Source organism: Oncorhynchus mykiss, chromosome 3 (genome assembly GCF_057628025.1).
Source record: "Oncorhynchus mykiss isolate SJ-2025 chromosome 3, ASM5762802v1, whole genome shotgun sequence".
In the NCBI taxonomy this organism is placed as follows: domain Eukaryota; kingdom Metazoa; phylum Chordata; class Actinopteri; order Salmoniformes; family Salmonidae; genus Oncorhynchus; species Oncorhynchus mykiss.
The window spans coordinates 20535001-20555000 of NC_143024.1; the positions used below are offsets into that span (position 1 = coordinate 20535001).

Here is a 20000-nt window from a genome sequence, read left to right on the forward strand (position 1 = left end):
CCTACACACTCAGTCTCAAATACACACTCAGTCACACCTACACACTCAGTCACACCTACACACTCAGTCACACGTACACACTCAGTCACACCTACACACTCGGTCACACGTACACACTCGGTCACACCTACACACTCAGTCACACCTACACACTCAGTCACACCTACAAACTCAGTCACACCTACACACTCAGTCACACGTACACACTCAGTTACACCTACACACTCAGTCACACCTACAAACTCAGTCACACCTACACACTCAGTCTCAACTACACACTCAGTCACACCTACACACTCAGTCCCACCTACACACTCAGTCACACCTACACACTCAGTCACACGTACACACTCAGTCACACGTACACACTCGGTCACACGTACACACTCAGTCACACCTACACACTCAGTCACACCTACACACTCAGTCACACCTACACACTCAGTCACACCTACAAACTCAGTCACACTTACACACTCAGTCACACCTACACACTCAGTCACATGTACACACTCAGTCACACGTACACACACACACACACACACACACACACACACACACACACACACACACACACACACACACACACACACACACACACACACACACACACACACACACACACACACACACACACACACAGCATCATAAGTACACCTGTCCCTCTATCTTCTCCCCTCCCATCCCCAGACACAGAGAAGGTAAAAATAGAGAGATGGAGGGGCGGAGGGATACACATCACAAACCCCACCAGGCAGAGACAGAGAGAGAGAGAGAGGGGGAGAGGGAGGGGCGGAGGGATACACATCACAAACCCCACCAGGCAGAGACAGAGAGAGAGAGAGAGGGAGAGAGGGAGGGGCGGAGGGATACACATCACAAACCCCACCAGGCAGAGACAGAGAGAGAGAGAGAGAGAGAGAGGGAGAGGGAGGGGCGGAGGGATACACATCACAAACCCCACCAGGCAGAGACAGAGAGAGAGAGAGGGGGAGAGGGAGGGGCGGAGGGATACACATCACAAACCCCACCAGGCAGAGACAGAGAGAGAGAGAGGGAGAGAGGGAGGGGCGGAGGGATACACATCACAAACCCCACCAGGCAGAGACAGAGAGAGAGAGAGAGGGGGAGAGGGAGGGGCGGAGGGATACACATCACAAACCCCACCAGGCAGAGACAGAGAGAGAGAGAGAGGGGGAGAGGGAGGGGCGGAGGGATACACATCACAAACCCCACCAGGCAGAGACAGAGAGAGAGAGACGGGGAGAGGGAGGGGCGGAGGGATACACATCACAAACCCCACCAGGCAGAGACAGAGAGAGAGAGAGGGGGAGAGGGAGGGGTGGAGGGATACACATCACAAACCCCACCAGGCAGAGACAGAGAGAGAGAGAGGGGGAGAGGGAGGGGCGGAGGGATACACATCACAAACCCCACCAGGCAGAGACAGAGAGAGAGAGAGGGGGAGAGGGAGGGGCGGAGGGATACGCATCACAAACCCCACCAGGCAGAGACAGAGAGAGAGAGAGAGGGGGAGAGGGAGGGGCGGCGGGATACACATCACAAACCCCACCAGGCAGAGACAGAGAGAGAGAGAGGGGGAGAGGGAGGGGCGGAGGGATACACATCACAAACCCCACCAGGCAGAGACAGAGAGAGAGAGACGGGGAGAGGGAGGGGCGGAGGGATACACATCACAAACCCCACCAGGCAGAGACAGAGAGAGAGAGAGGGGGAGAGGGAGGGGTGGAGGGATACACATCACAAACCCCACCAGGCAGAGACAGAGAGAGAGAGAGGGGGAGAGGGAGGGGCGGAGGGATACACATCACAAACCCCACCAGGCAGAGACAGAGAGAGAGAGAGGGGGAGAGGGAGGGGCGGAGGGATACGCATCACAAACCCCACCAGGCAGAGACAGAGAGAGAGAGAGAGGGGGAGAGGGAGGGGCGGCGGGATACACATCACAAACCCCACCAGGCAGAGACAGAGAGAGAGAGAGGGGGAGAGGGAGGGGCGGAGGGATACACATCACAAACCCCACCAGGCAGAGACAGAGAGAGAGAGAGGGGGAGAGGGAGGGGCGGAGGGATACGCATCACAAACCCCACCAGGCAGAGACAGAGAGAGAGAGAGAGGGGGAGAGGGAGGGGCGGCGGGATACACATCACAAACCCCACCAGGCAGAGACAGAGAGAGAGAGAGGGGGAGAGGGAGGGGCGGAGGGATACACATCACAAACCCCACCAGGCAGAGACAGAGAGAGAGAGACGGGGAGAGGGAGGGGCGGAGGGATACACATCACAAACCCCACCAGGCAGAGACAGAGAGAGAGAGAGGGGGAGAGGGAGGGGTGGAGGGATACACATCACAAACCCCACCAGGCAGAGACAGAGAGAGAGAGAGGGGGAGAGGGAGGGGCGGAGGGATACACATCACAAACCCCACCAGGCAGAGACAGAGAGAGAGAGAGGGGGAGAGGGAGGGGCGGAGGGATACGCATCACAAACCCCACCAGGCAGAGACAGAGAGAGAGAGAGAGGGGGAGAGGGAGGGGCGGCGGGATACACATCACAAACCCCACCAGGCAGAGACAGAGAGAGAGAGAGGGGGAGAGGGAGGGGCGGAGGGATACACATCACAAACCCCACCAGGCAGAGACAGAGAGAGAGAGAGAGGGAGAGGGAGGGGCGGTGGGATACACATCACAAACCCCACCAGGCAGAGACAGAGAGAGAGAGAGGGGGAGAGGGAGGGGCGGAGGGATACACATCACAAACCCCACCAGGCAGAGACAGAGAGAGAGAGAGGGGGAGAGGGAGGGGCGGTGGGATACACATCACAAACCCCACCAGGCAGAGACAGAGAGAGAGAGAGGGGGAGAGGGAGGGGCGGAGGGATACACATCACAAACCCCACCAGGCAGAGACAGAGAGAGAGAGAGAGAGGGGGAGAGGGAGGGGCGGAGGGATACACATCACAAACCCCACCAGGCAGAGACAGAGAGAGAGAGAGAGGGGGAGAGGGAGGGGCGGAGGGATACACATCACAAACCCCACCAGGCAGAGACAGAGAGAGAGAGAGGGGGGGAGAGGGAGGGGCAGAGGGATACACATCACAAACCCCACCAGGCAGAGACAGAGAGAGAGAGAGGGTGAGAGGGAGGGGCGGAGGGATACACATCACAAACCCCACCAGGCAGAGACAGAGAGAGAGAGAGAGGGAGAGGGAGGGGCGGAGGGATACACATCACAAGCCAAGCGTTGGCTGGAGTCGTGTAAAGCTAGCTGTCATAGGATTCTGGAGCAGTGGAAATGCGTTCTCTGGAGTGATGAATCATGCGTCACCATCTGGCAGTCCGACGGACAAATCTAGTTTTAGCGGATGCTTGGAGAACACTGCCTGTTCAAATGCATAGTGCCAACTGTAAAGTTTGGTGGAGGAGGAATAATGGTCTCGGGTTGTTTTCATGGTTTGGGCTAGGCCCCTTAGTTCCAGTGGAGGGAAATCTTAACGCTACAGCATACTATGACATTCTAGATGATTCTGTGCTTACAGTACAAATTTGTGGCAACAGTTTGGGGAAGCCCTTTCTGTTTCAGCAGGATAATGCCCCCATATACAATGCAAGGTCCATACAGAAATGGTTTGTTGAGATCGGTGTGGAAGAACTTGACTTACCCGCACAAAGCCCTGACCTCAACTCAATCTAACACCTTTTGGATGAATAGGAACGCCGACCACGAGCCAGGCCTAATCGCCCAACATCAGTGCCTGACCTCACTAATGCTCCTGTGGCTGAATGAAAGCAAGTCCCCGCAGCAATGTTCCAACATCTAGTGGAAAGCCTTCCCAGAAGAGAGGAGGCTGTTGTAGCAGCACTATTCCAACATCTAGTGGAAAGCCTTCCCAGAAGAAAGGAGGCTGTTAATTAAAGCAGCACTGTTCCAACATCTAGTGGAAAGCCTTCCCAGAAGAGTGGAGGCTGTTAATTAAAGCAGCACTGTTCCAACATCTAGTGGAAAGCCTTCCCAGAAGAGTGGAGGCTGTTATAGCAGCACTGTTCCAACATCTAGTGGAAAGCCTTCCCAGAAGAGTGGAGGCTGTTGTAGCAGCACTATTCCAACATCTAGTGGAAAGCCTTCCCAGAAGAGTGGAGGCTGTTGTAGCAGCACTATTCCAACATCTAGTGGAAAGCCTTCCCAGAAGAAAGGAGGCTGTTAATTAAAGCAGCACTGTTCCAACATCTAGTGGAAAGCCTTCCCAGAAGAAAGGAGGCTGTTAATTAAAGCAGCACTGTTCCAACATCTAGTGGAAAGCCTTCCCAGAAGAGTGGAGGCTGTTAATTAAAGCAGCACTGTTCCAACATCTAGTGGAAAGCCTTCCCAGAAGAGTGGAGGCTGTTATAGCAGCAATGTTCCAAGATCTAGTGGAAAGCCTTCCCAGAAGAGTGGAGGCTGTTATAGCAGCAATGTTCCAACATCTAGTGGAAAGACTTCCCAGAAGAGTGGAGGCTGTTATAGCAGCAAGGGGTGACCAGCTCCATATTAATGCCCATGATTTTGGAATGAGATGTTCGACGAGCAGGTGTCCACATACTTTTGGCCGTGTAGTGTAGATAGATAGATAAATGGTGAGGGAGAGAGGAATGTTGTCTGGTGAATGTGCAGCAGTAAGCAGTGTACTATAGTTAGTAAACAGTGTTGCTGACTACATATATCTGTTAAATTAGCCTGCAAAGCCGTCCGCCTGGATAATTGCTCATCATAGCCTCTCCCCATAGGGAGGCAGCCCGTTAGGCAGCTGAGATGTAGACGCACTGTACACACACACACACACACACACACACACACACACACACACACACACACACACACACACACACACACACACACACATCAAATAGCCATTCATAGCAAAGGCATTCAATAGATTCAGTAAAACCATATGAAAACGACACATACAGACAGACAGTGCCACTGCCTGTCTATAGAGAGTCTGCTGCTCTTCCCAGAGAGCATAAACACATGACTACAAACACCTGGTAAGCTGTTTATCACACTTTAATTTCATCTAAACCAGGAGGAACTATGGACCACAGCCAGACACAGAGGGATGTGTGTGTGTGTGTGTGTGTGTGTGTGTGTGTGTGTGTGTGTGTGTGTGTGTGTGTGTGTGTGTGTTGAAACAGCAGGAGAAGCAGGATGAGCTATGTGGAAGAGGGAGAGTGAGGAGATAGAGAGATATGGACAGAGCATAGAACAGAAGAGAAAGATGAGGCAGAGAGATAAGGCAGGATATACATGAAGAGAGAGCCAGGGATGGACAGATAGAGAGAGAGAGAGAGATAAAGAGAGCTAGAGATGGAGATGGGAAACTGGAATATTAATCTGCAGGGAATTAAGATGAGTCATTTAGAGAGGGGTGCTGAACCCAACAGTATGGTTAATGGTGTGTGAGAGAGAATAGGGGTACAGAGAGAGAAGAGGGGTACAGAGAGAGAGGAGGGGTACAGAGAGAGGAGGAAGGGTACAGCGAAAGGAGGGGTACAGAGAGAGAGGAGGGGTACAGAGAGAGAGGAGGGGTACAGAGAGAGAGGAGGGGTACAGAGAGAGGAGGGGTACAGAGAGAGAGGAGGGGTACAGAGAGAGAGAGGAGGGGTAAAGAGAGAGAGGAGGGGTACATAGAGAGAGGAGGGGTATAGAGAGAGAGGAGCGGTACAGAGAGAGGGGATGGGTACAGAGAGAGAGGAGGGGTACAGAGAGAGAGAGGAGGGGTAAAGAGAGAGAGGAGGGGTACATAGAGAGAGGAGGGGTACAGAGAGAGGAGGAAGGGTACAGCGAAAGGAGGGGTACAGAGAGAGAGGAGGGGTACAGAGAGAGGAGGGGTACAGAGAGAGAGGAGGGGTACAGAGAGAGGAGGGGTACAGAGAGAGAGGAGGGGTAAAGCGAGAGAGGAGGGGTACATAGAGAGAGGAGGGGTACAGAGAGAGAGGAGCGGTACAGAGAGAGGGGATGGGTACAGAGAGAGAGGAGGGGTACAGAGAGAGAAGGAAGGGTACAGAGAGAGAGAGGAGGGGTACAGAGAGAGAGGATGGGTACAGAGAGAGAAAGAAGGGTACAGAGAGAGAGAGGAGGGGTACAGAGAGAGAGGAGGGGTACAGAGAGAGGAGGGGTACAGAGAGAGGGGATGGGTACAGAGAGAGAGGAGGAGTACAGAGAGAGAAGGATGGGTACAGTGAGAGAGGAGGGGTACAGAGAGAGAGGATGGGTACAGAGAGAGAAGGATGGGTACAGAGAGAGGGGGTGGGTACAGAGAGAGAGGAGGGGTACAGAGAGACAAGGATGGGTACAGAGAGAGAAGGAAGGGTACAGAGAGAGAGAGGAGGGGTACAGAGAGAGAGGATGGGTACAGAGAGAGAAGGAAGGGTACAGAGAGAGAGAGGAGGGGTACAGAGAGAGAGAGGAGGGGTACAGAGAGAGAGGAGGGGTACAGAGAGAGAGGAGGGGTACAGAGAGAGAGGAGGGGTACAGCGAGAGAAGGAAGGGTACAGAGAGAGAGAGGAGGGGTACAGAGAGAGAGAGGATGGGTACAGAGAGAGGAGGGGTACAGAGAGAGGGGATGGGTACAGAGAGAGAGGAGGGGTACAGAGAGAGAAGGATGGGTACAGAGAGAGAGGGAAGGGTACAGAGAGAGAGAGGAGAGGTACAGAGAGAGAGGATGGGTACAGAGAGAGAAGGATGGGTACAGAGAGAGGGGGTGGGTACAGAGAGAGAGGAGGGGTACAGAGAGACAAGGATGGGTACAGAGAGAGAAGGAAGGGTACAGAGAGAGAGAGGAGGGGTACAGAGAGAGAGGATGGGTACAGAGAGAGAAGGAAGGGTACAGAGAGAGAGAGGAGGGGTACAGAGAGAGAGAGGAGGGGTACAGAGAGAGAGGAGGGGTACAGAGAGAGAGGAGGGGTACAGAGAGAGAGGAGGGGTACAGCGAGAGAAGGAAGGGTACAGAGAGAGAGAGGAGGGGTACAGAGAGAGAGAGGATGGGTACAGAGAGAGGAGGGGTACAGAGAGAGGGGATGGGTACAGAGAGAGAGGAGGGGTACAGAGAGAGAAGGATGGGTACAGAGAGAGAGGGAAGGGTACAGAGAGAGAGAGGAGAGGTACAGAGAGAGGAGGGGTACAGAGAGAGAGGAGGGGTACAGAGAGAGAAGGAAGGGTACAGAGAGAGAAAGGAGGGGTACAGAGAGAGGAGGGGTACAGGGAGAGAAGGAAGGGTACAGAGAGAGAGGAGGGGTACAGAGAGAGGAGGGGTACAGAGAGCGAGAGGAGGGGTACACACAGAGAGGAGGGGTACAGAGAGAGAAGGAAGGGTACAGAGAGAGAGAGGAGGGGTACAGAGAGAGGAGGGGTACAGAGAGCGAGAGGAGGGGTACACAGAGAGAGAAGGAAGGGTACAGAGAGAGAGAGGAGGGGTACAGAGAGAGAGGATGGGTACAGAGAGAGAGAGGATGGGTAAAGAGAGAGAGGAGGGGTACAGAGATAGAAGGAAGGGTACAGAGAGAGAGAGGGGGGTACAGAGAGAGAGGATGGGTACAGAGAGAGAAGGAAGGGTACAGAGAGAGAGAGGAGGGGTACAGATAGAGGAGGGGTACAGAGAGAGAGGAGGGTTACAGAGAGAGAAGGAAGGGTACAGAGAGAGAAGAGGGGTACAGAGTAGGATGGGTACAGAGAGAGAAGGAAGGGTACAGAGAGAGAGGAGGGGTACAGAGAGAGGAGGGGTAGAGAGAGAGAGGAGGGGTACAGAGAGAGAGGAGGGGTACAGAGAGAGAAGGAAGGGTACAGAGAGAGAGAGGAGGGGTACAGAGAGAGAGGATGGGTACAGAGCGAGAGAGGAGGGGTACAGAGAGAGAGGAGGGGTACAGAGAAAGAAGGAAGGTACAGAGAGAGAGGAGGGGTACAGAGAGAGAGGATGGGTACAGAGAGATAAGGAAGGGTACAGAGAGAGAGGAGGGGTACAGGCAGAGGAGGGGTACAGAGCGAGAGGAGGGGTACAGAGAGAGGAGGGGTACAGAGAGAGAGGAGGGGTACAGAGAGATAAGGAAGGGTACAGAGAGAGAGAGGAGGGGTACAGAGAGAGGAGGGGTACAGAGAGAGAGGAGGGGTACAGAGAGAGAAGGAAGGGTACAGAGAGAGAGAGGAGGGGTACAGGGAGAGGATGGGTACAGAGAGAGAAGCAAGGGTACAGAGAGAGAGGAGGGGTACAGAGAGAGGAGGGGTAGAGAGAGAGAGGAGGGGTACAAAGAGAGAGGAGGGGTACAGAGAGAGAAGGAAGGGTACAGAGAGAGAGAGGAGGGGTACAGAGAGAGAGGATGGTACAGAGAGAGAAGGATGGGTACAGAGAGAGAAGGAAGGGTACAAAGAGAGAGAGAGGAGGGGTACAGAGAGAGAGGATGGATACATAGAAAGGGTATGGGTACAGAGAGAGAGGAGGGGTACAGAGAGAGAAGGAAGGGTACAGAGAGAGAGAGGAGGGGTACAGAGAGAGAGGATGGGTACAGAGAGAGAGAGGAGGGGTACAGAGAGAGAGGAGGGGTACAGAGAAAGAAGGAAGGTACAGAGAGAGAGGAGGGGTACAGAGAGAGAGGATGGGTACAGAGAGATAAGGAAGGGTACAGAGAGAGAGGAGGGGTACAGGCAGAGGAGGGGTACAGAGCGAGAGGAGGGGTACAGAGAGAGGAGGGGTACAGAGAGAGAGGAGGGGTACAGAGAGATAAGGAAGGGTACAGAGAGAGAGAGGAGGGGTACAGAGAGAGGAGGGGTACAGAGAGAGAGGAGGGGTACAGAGAGAGAAGGAAGGGTACAGAGAGAGAGAGGAGGGGTACAGGGAGAGGATGGGTACAGAGAGAGAAGCAAGGGTACAGAGAGAGAGGAGGGGTACAGAGAGAGGAGGGGTAGAGAGAGAGAGGAGGGGTACAGAGAGAGAGGAGGGGTACAGAGAGAGAAGGAAGGGTACAGAGAGAGAGAGGAGGGGTACAGAGAGAGAGGATGGTACAGAGAGAGAAGGATGGGTACAGAGAGAGAAGGAAGGGTACAAAGAGAGAGAGAGGAGGGGTACAGAGAGAGAGGATGGATACAGAGAAAGGGTATGGGTACAGAGAGAGAGGAGGGGTACAGAGAGAGAGGAGGGGAACAGAGAGAGAAGGAGGGGTACAGAGAGAGAAGGATGGGTACAGAGAGAGAAGGAAGGGTACAGCCAGAGGAGGGGTACAGAGAGAGAGGAGGGGTACAGAGAGAGAGGATGGGTACAGAGAGAGGGGATGGGTACAGAGAGAGAGGAGGGGTACAGAGAGAGAAGGAAGGGTACAGAGAGAGAGGAGGGGTACACAGAGAGAAGGAAGGGTACAGAGAGAGAGAGGAGGGGTACAGAGAGAGAGGATGGGTACAGAGAGAGAAGGATGGGTACAGAGAGAGGGGATAGGTACAGAGAGAGAGGAGGGGTACAGAGAGAGAGGATGGGTACAGAGAGAGAAGGATGGGTACAGAGAGAGGAGGGGTACAGAGAGAGAGGACGGGTACAGCGAGAGAGAGGAGGGGTACAGAGAGAGAGGAGGGGTACAGAAAGAGAATTTGGGGTACAGCGAGAGAAGGATACAGCGATAGAAGGAGGGGTACAGAGAAAGAGGGGTTCGGAGAGAGAAGGAGGGGTACAGAGAGAGAAGGAGGGCTACAGAGAGAGAGAGAGAGAGGAGGGGTACAGAGAGAGAAGGAAGGGTACAGAGAGAGAGAGAGGAGGGGTACATAGAGAGGAGGGGTAGAGAGAGAGAGGAGGGGTACAGAGAGAGGAGGGGTACAGAGAGCGAGAGGAGGGGTACAGAGAGAGAGGAGGGGTACAGAGAGAGAGGAGGGGTACAGAGAGAGAGGAGGGGTACAGAGAGAGGAGGGGTACAGAGAGAGAGGACGGGTACAGAGAGAGAGAGGAGGGGTACAGAGAGAGAGGAGGGGTACAGAGAGAGAGGAGGGGTACAGAGAGAGGGGATGGGTACAGAGAGAGAGGAGGGGTACAGAGAGAGAAGGAAGGGTACAGAGAGAGAGAGGAGGGGTACACAGAGAGAAGGAAGGGTACAGAGAGAGAGAGGAGGGGTACAGAGAGAGAGGATGGGTACAGAGAGAGAAGGAAGGGTGCAGAGAGAGAGAGGAGGGGTACAGAGGGAGAGGAGGGGTACAGAGAGAGGAGGGGTACAGAGAGAGGGGATGGGTACAGAGAGAGAGGAGGGGTACAGAGAGAGAAGGATGGGTACAGAGAGAGACGGAAGGGTACAGAGAGAGAGGAGGGGTACAGAGAGAGAGGATGGGTACAGAGAGAGAAGGATGGGTACAGAGAGAGGGGATGGGTACAGAGAGAGAGGAGGGGTACAGAGAGAGAAGGATGGGTACAGAGAGAGAAGGAAGGGTACAGAGAGAGAGAGGAGGGGTACAGAGAGAGAGGATGGGTACAGAGAGAGAATGAAGGGTACAGAGAGAGAGATGAGGGGTACAGAGAGAGGAGGGGTACAGAGAGAGAGGAGGGGTACAGAGAGAGAAGGAAGGGTACAGAGAGAGGATGGGTACAGAGAGAGAAGGAAGGGTACAGAGAGAGAGAGGAGGCGTACAGAGAGAGAAGGAAGGGTACAGAGAGAGGATGGGTACAGAGAGAGTAGGAAGGGTACAGAGAGAGAGGAGGCATACAGAGAGAGGAGGGGTAGAGAGAGAGAGGAGGGGTACAGAGAGAGGAGGGGTACAGAGAGCGAGAGGAGGGGTACAGAGAGAGAGGAGGGGTACAGAGAGAGAAGGAAGGGTACAGAGAGAGAGAGGAAGGAGTGGAGGAGAGGGAGGAGTGGTGGAGAGGAAGGAGTGGTGGAGAGGAAGGAGAGGAGGAGAGGAAGGAGTGGAGGAGAGGAAGGCGTGGAGGAGAGGGAGGAGTGGAGGAGAGGAAGGAGTGGAGGACCGGGAGGAGTGGAGCGGAGGCAGAAGTGGAGGAGAGGACGGAGTGGAGGAGAGGAAGGAGTGGAGGAGAGGAAGGAGTGGAGGAGAGGAAGGAGTGGAGGAGAGGGACGAGTGGTGGAGAGGAAGGAGTGGAGGAGAGGAATGAGTTGAGGAGAGGGAGGAGTGGAGGAGAGGAAGGAGTGGAGGAGAGGGAGGAGTGGTGGAGAGGAAGAAGTGGAGGAGAGGAAGGAGTGGTGGAGAGGAAGGAGTGGTGGAGAGGAAGGAGTGGAGGAGAGGAAGGAGTGGAGGAGAGGAAGGTGTGGAGGAGAGGGAGGAGTGGAGGAGAGGGAGGAGTGGAGGAGAGGAAGGAGTGGAGGAGAGGGACGAGTGGTGGAGAGGAAGAAGTGGAGGAGAGGAATGAGTGGAGGAGAGGGAGGAGTGGAGGAGAGGAAGGAGTGGAGGAGAGGGAGGAGTGGTGGAGAGGAAGGAGTGGAGGAGAGGAAGGAGTGATGGAGAGGAAGGAGTGGAGGAGAGGGAGGAGTGGAAGAGAGGAATGAGTGGAGGAGCGGGAGGAGTGGAGGAGAGGGAGGAGTGGAGGAGAGGAAGGAGTGGAGGACAGGGAGGAGTGGAGGAGCTGGAGGAGTGGAGGAGAGGAAGGAGTGGAGGAGAGGGACGAGTGGTGGAGAGGAAGGAGTGGAGGAGAGGAATGAGTGGAGGACAGGGAGGAGTGGAGGAGAGGAAGGAGTGGAGGAGAGGGAGGAGTGGTGGAGAGGAAGGAGTGGAGGAGAGGATTGAGTGGAGGAGAGGAAGGAGTGGTGTAGAGGAAGGAGTGGAGGAGAGGGAGGAGTGGAGGAGAGGAAGGAGTGGAAGAGAGGAATGAGTGGAGGAGAGGGAGCAGTGGAGGAGAGGGAGGAGTGGAGGAGACGGAGGAGTGGTGGAGAGGAAGGAGTGGAGGAGAGGAATGAGTGGAGTAGAGGAATGAGTGGAGGAGAGGAAGGAGTGGTGGAGAGGAATGAGTGGAGGAGAGGGAGAAGTGGAGGAGAGGAAGGAGTGGAGGAGAGGGAGGAGTGGAAGGAGTGGAGGAGAGGGCGGAGTGGTGGAGAGGGAGGAGTGGAGGAGAGGGAGGAGTGGAGGAGAGGGAGTAGTGGTGGAGAGGAAGGAGTGGAGGAGAGGAAGGAGTGGAGGAGAGGAAGCAGTGGTGGAGAGGAAGGAGTGGAGGAGCGGATTGAGTGGAGGAGAGGAAGGAGTGGTGGAGAGGAAGGAGTGGAGGACAGGGAGGAGTGGTGGAGAGGAAGGAGTGGATTAGAGGAAGGAGTGGTGGAGAGGAAGGATTGGAGGAGAGGAAGGAGTGGAGGAGATGGAGTAGTGGTGGAGAGGAAGGAGTGGAGGAGAGGGAGGAGTGGTGGAGAGGAAGGAGTGGAGGAGAGGAAGGAGTGGAGGAGAGGGTTGAGTGGATTAGAGGAAGGAGTGGTGGAGAGGAAGGAGTGGAGGAGAAGAATAAGTGGAGGAGAGGGAGGAGTGGAGGAGAGGAAGGAGGGGAGGAGAGGGAGGAGTGGAGGAGAGGGAGGAGTGGTGGAGAGGAAGGAGTGTAGGAGAGGAATGAGTGGAGGAGAGGGAGGATTGGAGGAGAGGGAGGAGTGGAGGAGAGGGAGGAGGGGAGGAGAGGGAGGAGTGGAGGAGAGGGAGGAGGGGAGGAGAGGGAGGAGTGGAAGAAGTGGAGGAGAGGAAGGAGTGGAGGAGAGGAAGGAGTGGAGGAGAGGGAGGAGTGGAAGAAGTGGAGGAGAGGAAGGAGTGGAGGAGAGGAAGGAGTGGATGAGAGGGAGGAGTGGAGGAGAGGAAGGAGGGACAGTTTATGATTTTCTTAGGATCCCTATCAGCCGATGCCAATGTCGACAGCTATTCTTCCTGGGGTACGAAGAGAGGACCTAACACTGTGAAATGTCAATTAAACGGGGGAGGCCTAGGGGAGGAAAGGGGGAGGTTATCTCATAAATGGCTGAAATAATAATTTGAAAGCGGGGTCTGAGAAGAGGAGAGGTCTTATAAAAAGACTCCATAAGAAGAAAGAGTGTCTGGTAGATAATGGAGTAATGGAGAAAGAATAGCTAATACCATTGAATAATGTCCAACTAGGAATAGAGACACGGAGAGGAACTGAAGAACGATGAACATAATGACACACACAGACACTCACAGGAGGGAGTTTGAAGAGAGAGAAAGAAGAAGCGGTGTGATGGAGGGAGTTATTGAGAAGGAGAAACAGTAGCTGAGGTTAGTGGGAGTGGGAGGAGGGTGGACGGCCAGAGATGAAGGGAGAGAGGAGAGACAGAGGGCATGAGGAGGGTGGATGGCCAGAGATGAAGGGAGAGAGGAGAGACAGAGGGCATGAGGAGGGTGGACGGCCAGAGATGAAGGGAGAGAGGAGAGACAGAGGGCATGAGGAGGGAGGACGGCCAGAGACGAAGGGAGAGACGGGAGACAGAGGGCATGAGGAGGGAGGACGGCCAGAGACGAAGGGAGAGAGGAGAGACAGAGGGCATGAGGAGGGTGGATGGCCAGAGATGAAGGGAGAGAGGAGAGACAGAGGGCATGAGGAGGGAGGATGGCCAGAGATGAAGGGAGAGAGGGGAGACAGAGGGCATGAGGAGGGAGGACGGCCAGAGACGAAGGGAGAGAGGAGAGACAGAGGGCATGAGGAGGGTGGATGGCCAGAGATGAAGGGAGAGAGGGGAGACAGAGGGCATGAGGAGGGAGGACGGCCAGAGACGAAGGGAGAGAGGAGAGACAGAGGGCATGAGGAGGGAGGACGGCCAGAGATGAAGGGAGAGAGGGGAGACAGGGGGCATGAGGAGGGTGGATGGCCAGAGATGAAGGGAGAGAGGGGAGACAGAGGGCATGAGGAGGGTGAATGGCCAGAGACGAAGGGAGAGAGGGGAGACAGAGAGCATGAGGAGGGTGGACGGCCAGAGACGAAGGGAGAGAGGGGAGACAGGGGGCATGAGGAGGGTGGATGGCCAGAGATGAAGGGAGAGAGGGGAGACAGAGGGCATGAGGAGGGAGGATGGCCAGAGACGAAGGGAGAGAGGGGAGACAGAGGGCATGAGGAGGGAGGATGGCCAGAGACGAAGGGAGAGAGGGGAGACAGAGGGCAAGAAGAGAGAGAGATACAGAGAGAGAGAGAGACAGAGAGAGAGACAGAGAGAGAGAGACAGAGAGAGAGAGACAGAGAGAGAGAGAGAGAGATAGCTAGAGAGAGAGAGAATTAGAATCAACTATTAAAGACTACCAGAACCCACTGGATTCTCCAATTACCTTGAATGAGCTACAGGACAAAATAAAAAACCTCCAACCCAAAAAGGCATGTGGTGTTGATGGTATCCTCAATGAAATGATCAAATATACAGACAACAAATTCCAATTGGCTATACTCAAACTCTTTAACATCATCCTTAGCTCTGGCATCTTCCCCAATACTTGGAACCAAGGACTGATCACCCTATTCCACAAAAGTGGAGACAAATTTGACCCCAATAACTACCTTGGGAAAATCCTCTGCATTATCATTAACAGCAGACTCGTACATTTCCTCAATAAAAACAATGTACTGAGCAAATGTCAAATTGGCTTTTTACCAAATTACCGTACAACAGACTATGTATTCACCATACACACCCTAATTGACAACCAAACAAACCAAAACAAAGGCAAAGTCTTCTCATGCTTTGTTGATTTCAAAAAAGCATTCGACTCAATCTGGCATGAGGGTCTGCTATACAAACTGATGGAAAGTGGTGTTGGGGGTAAAACATACGACATTATAAAATCCATGTACACAAACAACAAGTGTGCAGTTAAAATTGGCAAAAAACACACATTTCTTCCCACAGGGCCGTGGGGTGAGACAGGGATGCAGCTTAAGCCCCACCCTCTTCAACATATATATCAACGAATTGGCGCGGGCACTAGAAAAGTCTGCAGCACCCGGCCTCCCCCTGCTAGAATCCGAAGTCAAATGTCTACTGTTTGCTGATGATCTGGTGCTTCTGTCCCCAACCAAGAAGGGCCTACAGCAGCACCTAGATCTTATGCACAGATTCTGTCAGACCTGGGCCCTGACAGTAAGTCTCAGTAAGACCAAAATAATGGTGTTCCAAAAAAGGTTCAGTCACCAGGACCACAAATACAAATTCCATCTAGACACCGTTGCCCTGGAACACACAAAAAACTATACATACCTTGGCCTAAACATCAGCGCCACAGGTAACTTCCACAAAGCTGTGAACGATCTGAGAGACAAGGCAAGAAGGGCATTCTATGCCATCAAAAGGAACATAAAATTCAACATACCAATTAGGATCTGGCTAAAAATACTTGAATCAGTCATAGAGCCCATTGCCCTTTATGGTTGTGAGGTCTGGGGTCCGCTCACCAACCAAGAATTCACAAAATGGGACAAACACCAAATTGAGACTCTGCACGCAGAATTCTGCAAAAATATTCTCAGTGTACAACGTAGAACACCAAATACTGCATGCAGAGCAGAATTAGGCCGATACCTACTAATTATCAAAATCCAGAAAAGAGCCATTATATTCTACAACCACCTAAAAGGAAGTGATTCCCAAACCTTTCATAACAAAGCCATCACCTACAGAGAGATGAACCTGGAGAAGAGTCCCCTAAGCAAGCTGGTCCTGGGGCTCTGTTCACAAATACAAACATGCCCCACAGAACCCCAGGACAGCAGCACAATTAGACCCAACCAAATCATGAGAAAACAAAAAGATAATTACTTGACACATTGGAAAGAATTAACAAAAAAACAGAGCAAACTAGAATGCTATTTGGCCCCAAACAGAGAGTACACAGTGGCAGAATACCTGACCACTGTGACTGACCCAAACTTAAGGATAGCTTTGACTATGTACAGACTCAGTGAGCATAGCCTTGCTATTGAGAAAGGCCACAGTAGGCAGACATGGCTCTCAAGAGAAGACATGATATGTGCACACTGCCCACAAAATGAGGTGGAAACTGAGCTGCACTTCCTAACCTCCTGTCCAATGTATGACCATATTAGAGAGACATATTTCCCTCAGATTACACAGATCCACAAAGAGTTCGACAACAAACCCAATTTTGATAAACTCCCATATCTACTGGGTGAAATTCCACAGGGTGCCATCACAGCAGCAAGATGTGTGACCTGTTGCCACAAGAAAAGGGCAACCAGTGAAGAACAAACACCATTGTAAATACAACCCATATTTATGCTTATTGATTTTCCCTTGTGTACTTTAACAATTTGTACATTGTTACAACACTGTATACAGTGCCTTGCGAAAGTATTCGGCCCCCTTGAACTTTGCGACCTATTGCCACATTTCAGGCTTCAAACATAAAGATATAAAACTGTATTTTTTTGTGAAGAATCAACAACAAGTGGGACACAATCATGAAGTGGAACGACATTTATTGGATATTTCAAACTTTTTTAACAAATCAAAAACTGAAAAATTGGGCGTGCAAAATTATTCAGCCCCTTTACTTTCAGTGCAGCAAACTCTCTCCAGAAGTTCAGTGAGGATCTCTGAATGATCCAATGTTGACCTAAATGACTAATGATGATAAATACAATCCACCTGTGTGTAATCAAGTCTCCGTATAAATGCACCTGCACTGTGATAGTCTCAGAGGTCCGTTAAAAGCGCAGAGAGCATCATGAAGAACAAGGAGCACACCAGGCAGGTCCGAGATACTGTTGTGAAGAAGTTTAAAGCCGGATTTGGATACAAAAAGATTTCCCAAGCTTTAAACATCCCAAGGAGCACTGTGCAAGCGATAATATTGAAATGGAAGGAGTATCAGACCACTGCAAATCTACCAAGACCTGGCCGTCCCTCTAAACTTTCAGCTCATATAAGGAGAAGACTGATCCGAGATGCAGCCAAGAGGCCCATGATCACTCTGGATGAACTGCAGAGATCTATAGCTGAGGTGGGAGACTCTGTCCATAGGACAACAATCAGTCGTATATTGCACAAATCTTCCATAAAGAAGAGTGGCAAGAAGAAAGCCATTTCTTAAAGATATCCATAAAAAGTGTTGTTTAAAGTTTGCCACAAGCCACCTGGGAGACACACCAAACATGTGGAAGAAGGTGCTCTGGTCAGATGAAACCAAAATTGAACTTTTTGGCAACAATGCAAAACGTTATGTTTGGTGTAAAAGCAACACAGCTGAACACACCATCCCCACTGTCAAACATGGTGGTGGCAGCATCATGGTTTGGGCCTGCTTTTCTTCAGCTGGGACAGGGAAGATGGTTAAAATTGATGGGAAGATGGATGGAGCCAAATACAGGACCATTCTGGAAGAAGAACCTGATGGAGTCTGCAAAAGACCTGAGACTGGGACAGAGATTTGTCTTCCAACAAGACAATGATCCAAAACATAAAGCAAAATCTACAATGGAATGGTTCAAAAATAAACATATCCAGGTGTTAGAATGGCCAAGTCAAAGTCCAGACCTGAATCCAATCGAGAATCTGTGGAAAGAACTGAAAACTGCTGTTCACAAATGCTCTCCATCCAACCTCACTGAGCTCGAGCTGTTTTGCAAGGAGGAATGGGAAAAAATGTCAGTCTCTCGATGTGCAAAACTGATAGAGACATACCCCAAGCGACTTACAGCTGTAATCGCAGCAAAAGGTGGCGCTACAAAGTATTAACTTAAGGGGGCTGAATAATTTTGCACGCCCAATTTTTCAGTTTTTGATTTGTTAAAAAAGTTTGAAATATTCAATAAATGTCGTTCCACTTCATGACTGTGTCCCACTTGTTGTTGATTCTTCACAAAAAAATACAGTTTTATATCTTTATGTTTGAAGCCTGAAATGTGGCAAAAGGTCGCAAAGTTCAAGGGGGCCGAATACTTTCGCAAGGCACTGTATATACATAATATGACATGTGTAATGTCTTTATTGTTTTGAAACTTCTGTATGTGTAATGTTTACTGTTCATTTTTATTGTTTATTTCACTTTTGTATATTATCTACCTCACTTGCTTTGGCAATGTTAACACATGTTTCCCATGCCAATAAAGCCCCTTGAATTGAATTGAATTGAATTGAGAGAGAGAGAGAGACTTAGAGAGGCAGACAGATAGAGACAGAGCAACAGAGAGAGAGAGAGAGAGAGAGAGAGAGAGAGAGAGAGAGAGAGAGAGAGAGAGAGAGATCATACTATAGTGTCCCATGTTTAATGAACAATGCCCTAACCCTGGCAGAGCTACAATACCCCACTGGAGAGTAGAACAAGACAAAGAAGGATGGGACAATTAATTAGTGTGATAGTCTAGTCTAGAAGTAGTCCTGAAGGGCCAATGAGAGAGTAGATACAACACAATGAACACACTGGAATTCCAAGGCTCTTCTCCATGACATCATGTGTGCCTGTGTGCCTGTGTGCCTGTGTGTGTGTGTGTGTGTGTGTGTGTGTGTGTGTGTGTGTGTGTGTGTGTGTGTGTGTGTGTGTGTGTGTGTCTGTGTGTGTCTGTGTGTGTGTGTGTGTGTGTGTGTCATATGACTTGTACTCACCCCCGGTAGCGTCTTCTGCTCATGCAAAGCACTCTGGGCCTTCAGCGCTGACTCCCTCGCACAGTATGTCAGGAATGCACATCCTGAGAGAGAGGAGGGGGGGGGGGGGGGGGGTTTGAGGGAGGGAGGGAGGGAGGGAAGGAAGGAAGGAAGGAAGGAAGGAAGGAAGGAAGGAAGGAAGGAAGGAAGGAAGGAAGGAAGGAAGGAAGGAAGGAAGGAAGGAAGGAAGGAAGGAAGGTAACAAGAGGGAGGAGAGGAAGATGATGAGATACTTGATGATGCCTTCTTAGTTTGTTAGATATGTGAGAATATAAAAACAAAGAGAGTCCATATGCATAACCTCCCAGTCATTTATTGGGTAATAAAACACCAAGGTTTTGGCATCACTGTGCCTTCTTCAGGGTGAGATTCTACATATGCTTCAGATATGTGGGAATAACATCACTATTCTGGATGGAGCCTCCTGGGCAGACGGACAGAACACACAGGTTCATGCAGACAGAACACACACACTGAACAGTCAATCTGCTTCTATTTATCTCTACCTCCTACCCTCTTCCTTTCCCTGTTTCTCATTTTCAAGTCCATAATGTAAAAAGCGACTGGTTTTCTACAAGCCCCATGAACACAGTTAACCTACAGCTGACGAGGACACAACACGGCACAGCGCGGCTCAGAACAGCACAGCTCAGAACAACATCCTTAATACCAAATAAAACTCCCATTCACTCTATTCATCTAACTCACTACTACAGGACCACTCACACTCGTTCCCATACCTCCCTCTCTCTCTCTCTCTCTCTCTCTCTCTCTCTCTCTCTCTCTCATGTACCTGTGTGTAGGTAGAGCGGCTGGCCAATGTTGTTCCTACAGCTGTCACAAACCTGTCACCACCACTAAGACAACAGGCAGCAAGTTAACCAGGGCTGTTCTCAGAGTTGTTATACACACAGCAGAGCAACATGCTAGCTCAGAATGCTTACAGAACCATCAGCCCTGTCCAGCATGACTCAACAACATACACACAGAGACACACACAAACACACACACATAATGACACACACAACAGACACAAACATAATAACACACACAGACACACACACATAATGACACACACAGACACACAAACATAATGACACACACAGACACACACACATAATAACACACACAGACACACACACATAATAACACACACACACACACATAATAACACACACAGACACACACAGAAACATACACACACAGAGACACACACATAATGACACACACAGACACACAAAGAAACACACATAATGACACACACAGACACACAGAGAAACACATAATGACACACACAGAGACACAGAGACACACACATAATGACACACATAGACACACACATAATGACACACACAGAAACATACACACACAGAGAAACACATAATGACACACACAGAGACAC

At 51.5% G+C, this 20000-nt stretch overlaps 1 protein-coding gene across 6 annotated transcripts in view; it reads right to left on the reverse strand.

The window, feature by feature from the left end:
- The window catches only part of LOC110508553 (CUGBP Elav-like family member 3), a 66873-nt gene that overhangs the window by 38615 nt on the left and 8258 nt on the right, over positions 1–20000 (reverse strand). For 4 of the 6 annotated variants that reach the window (XR_016492603.1, XR_005040485.2, XM_036968098.2 and 1 more), the window contains exon 4: positions 18560–18642. Coding sequence is in view for 2 of the 6 variants with exons in the window: in XM_036968098.2 (XP_036823993.1) it covers positions 18560–18642 (83 nt within the window). In the remaining 4 variants the exon portion in view is untranslated. Of the gene's footprint in view, positions 1–18559; positions 18643–19391; positions 19468–20000 lie in introns of those variants that run through there. The other 2 variants (XM_090224277.1, XM_036968109.2) reach the window with 1 other exon arrangement.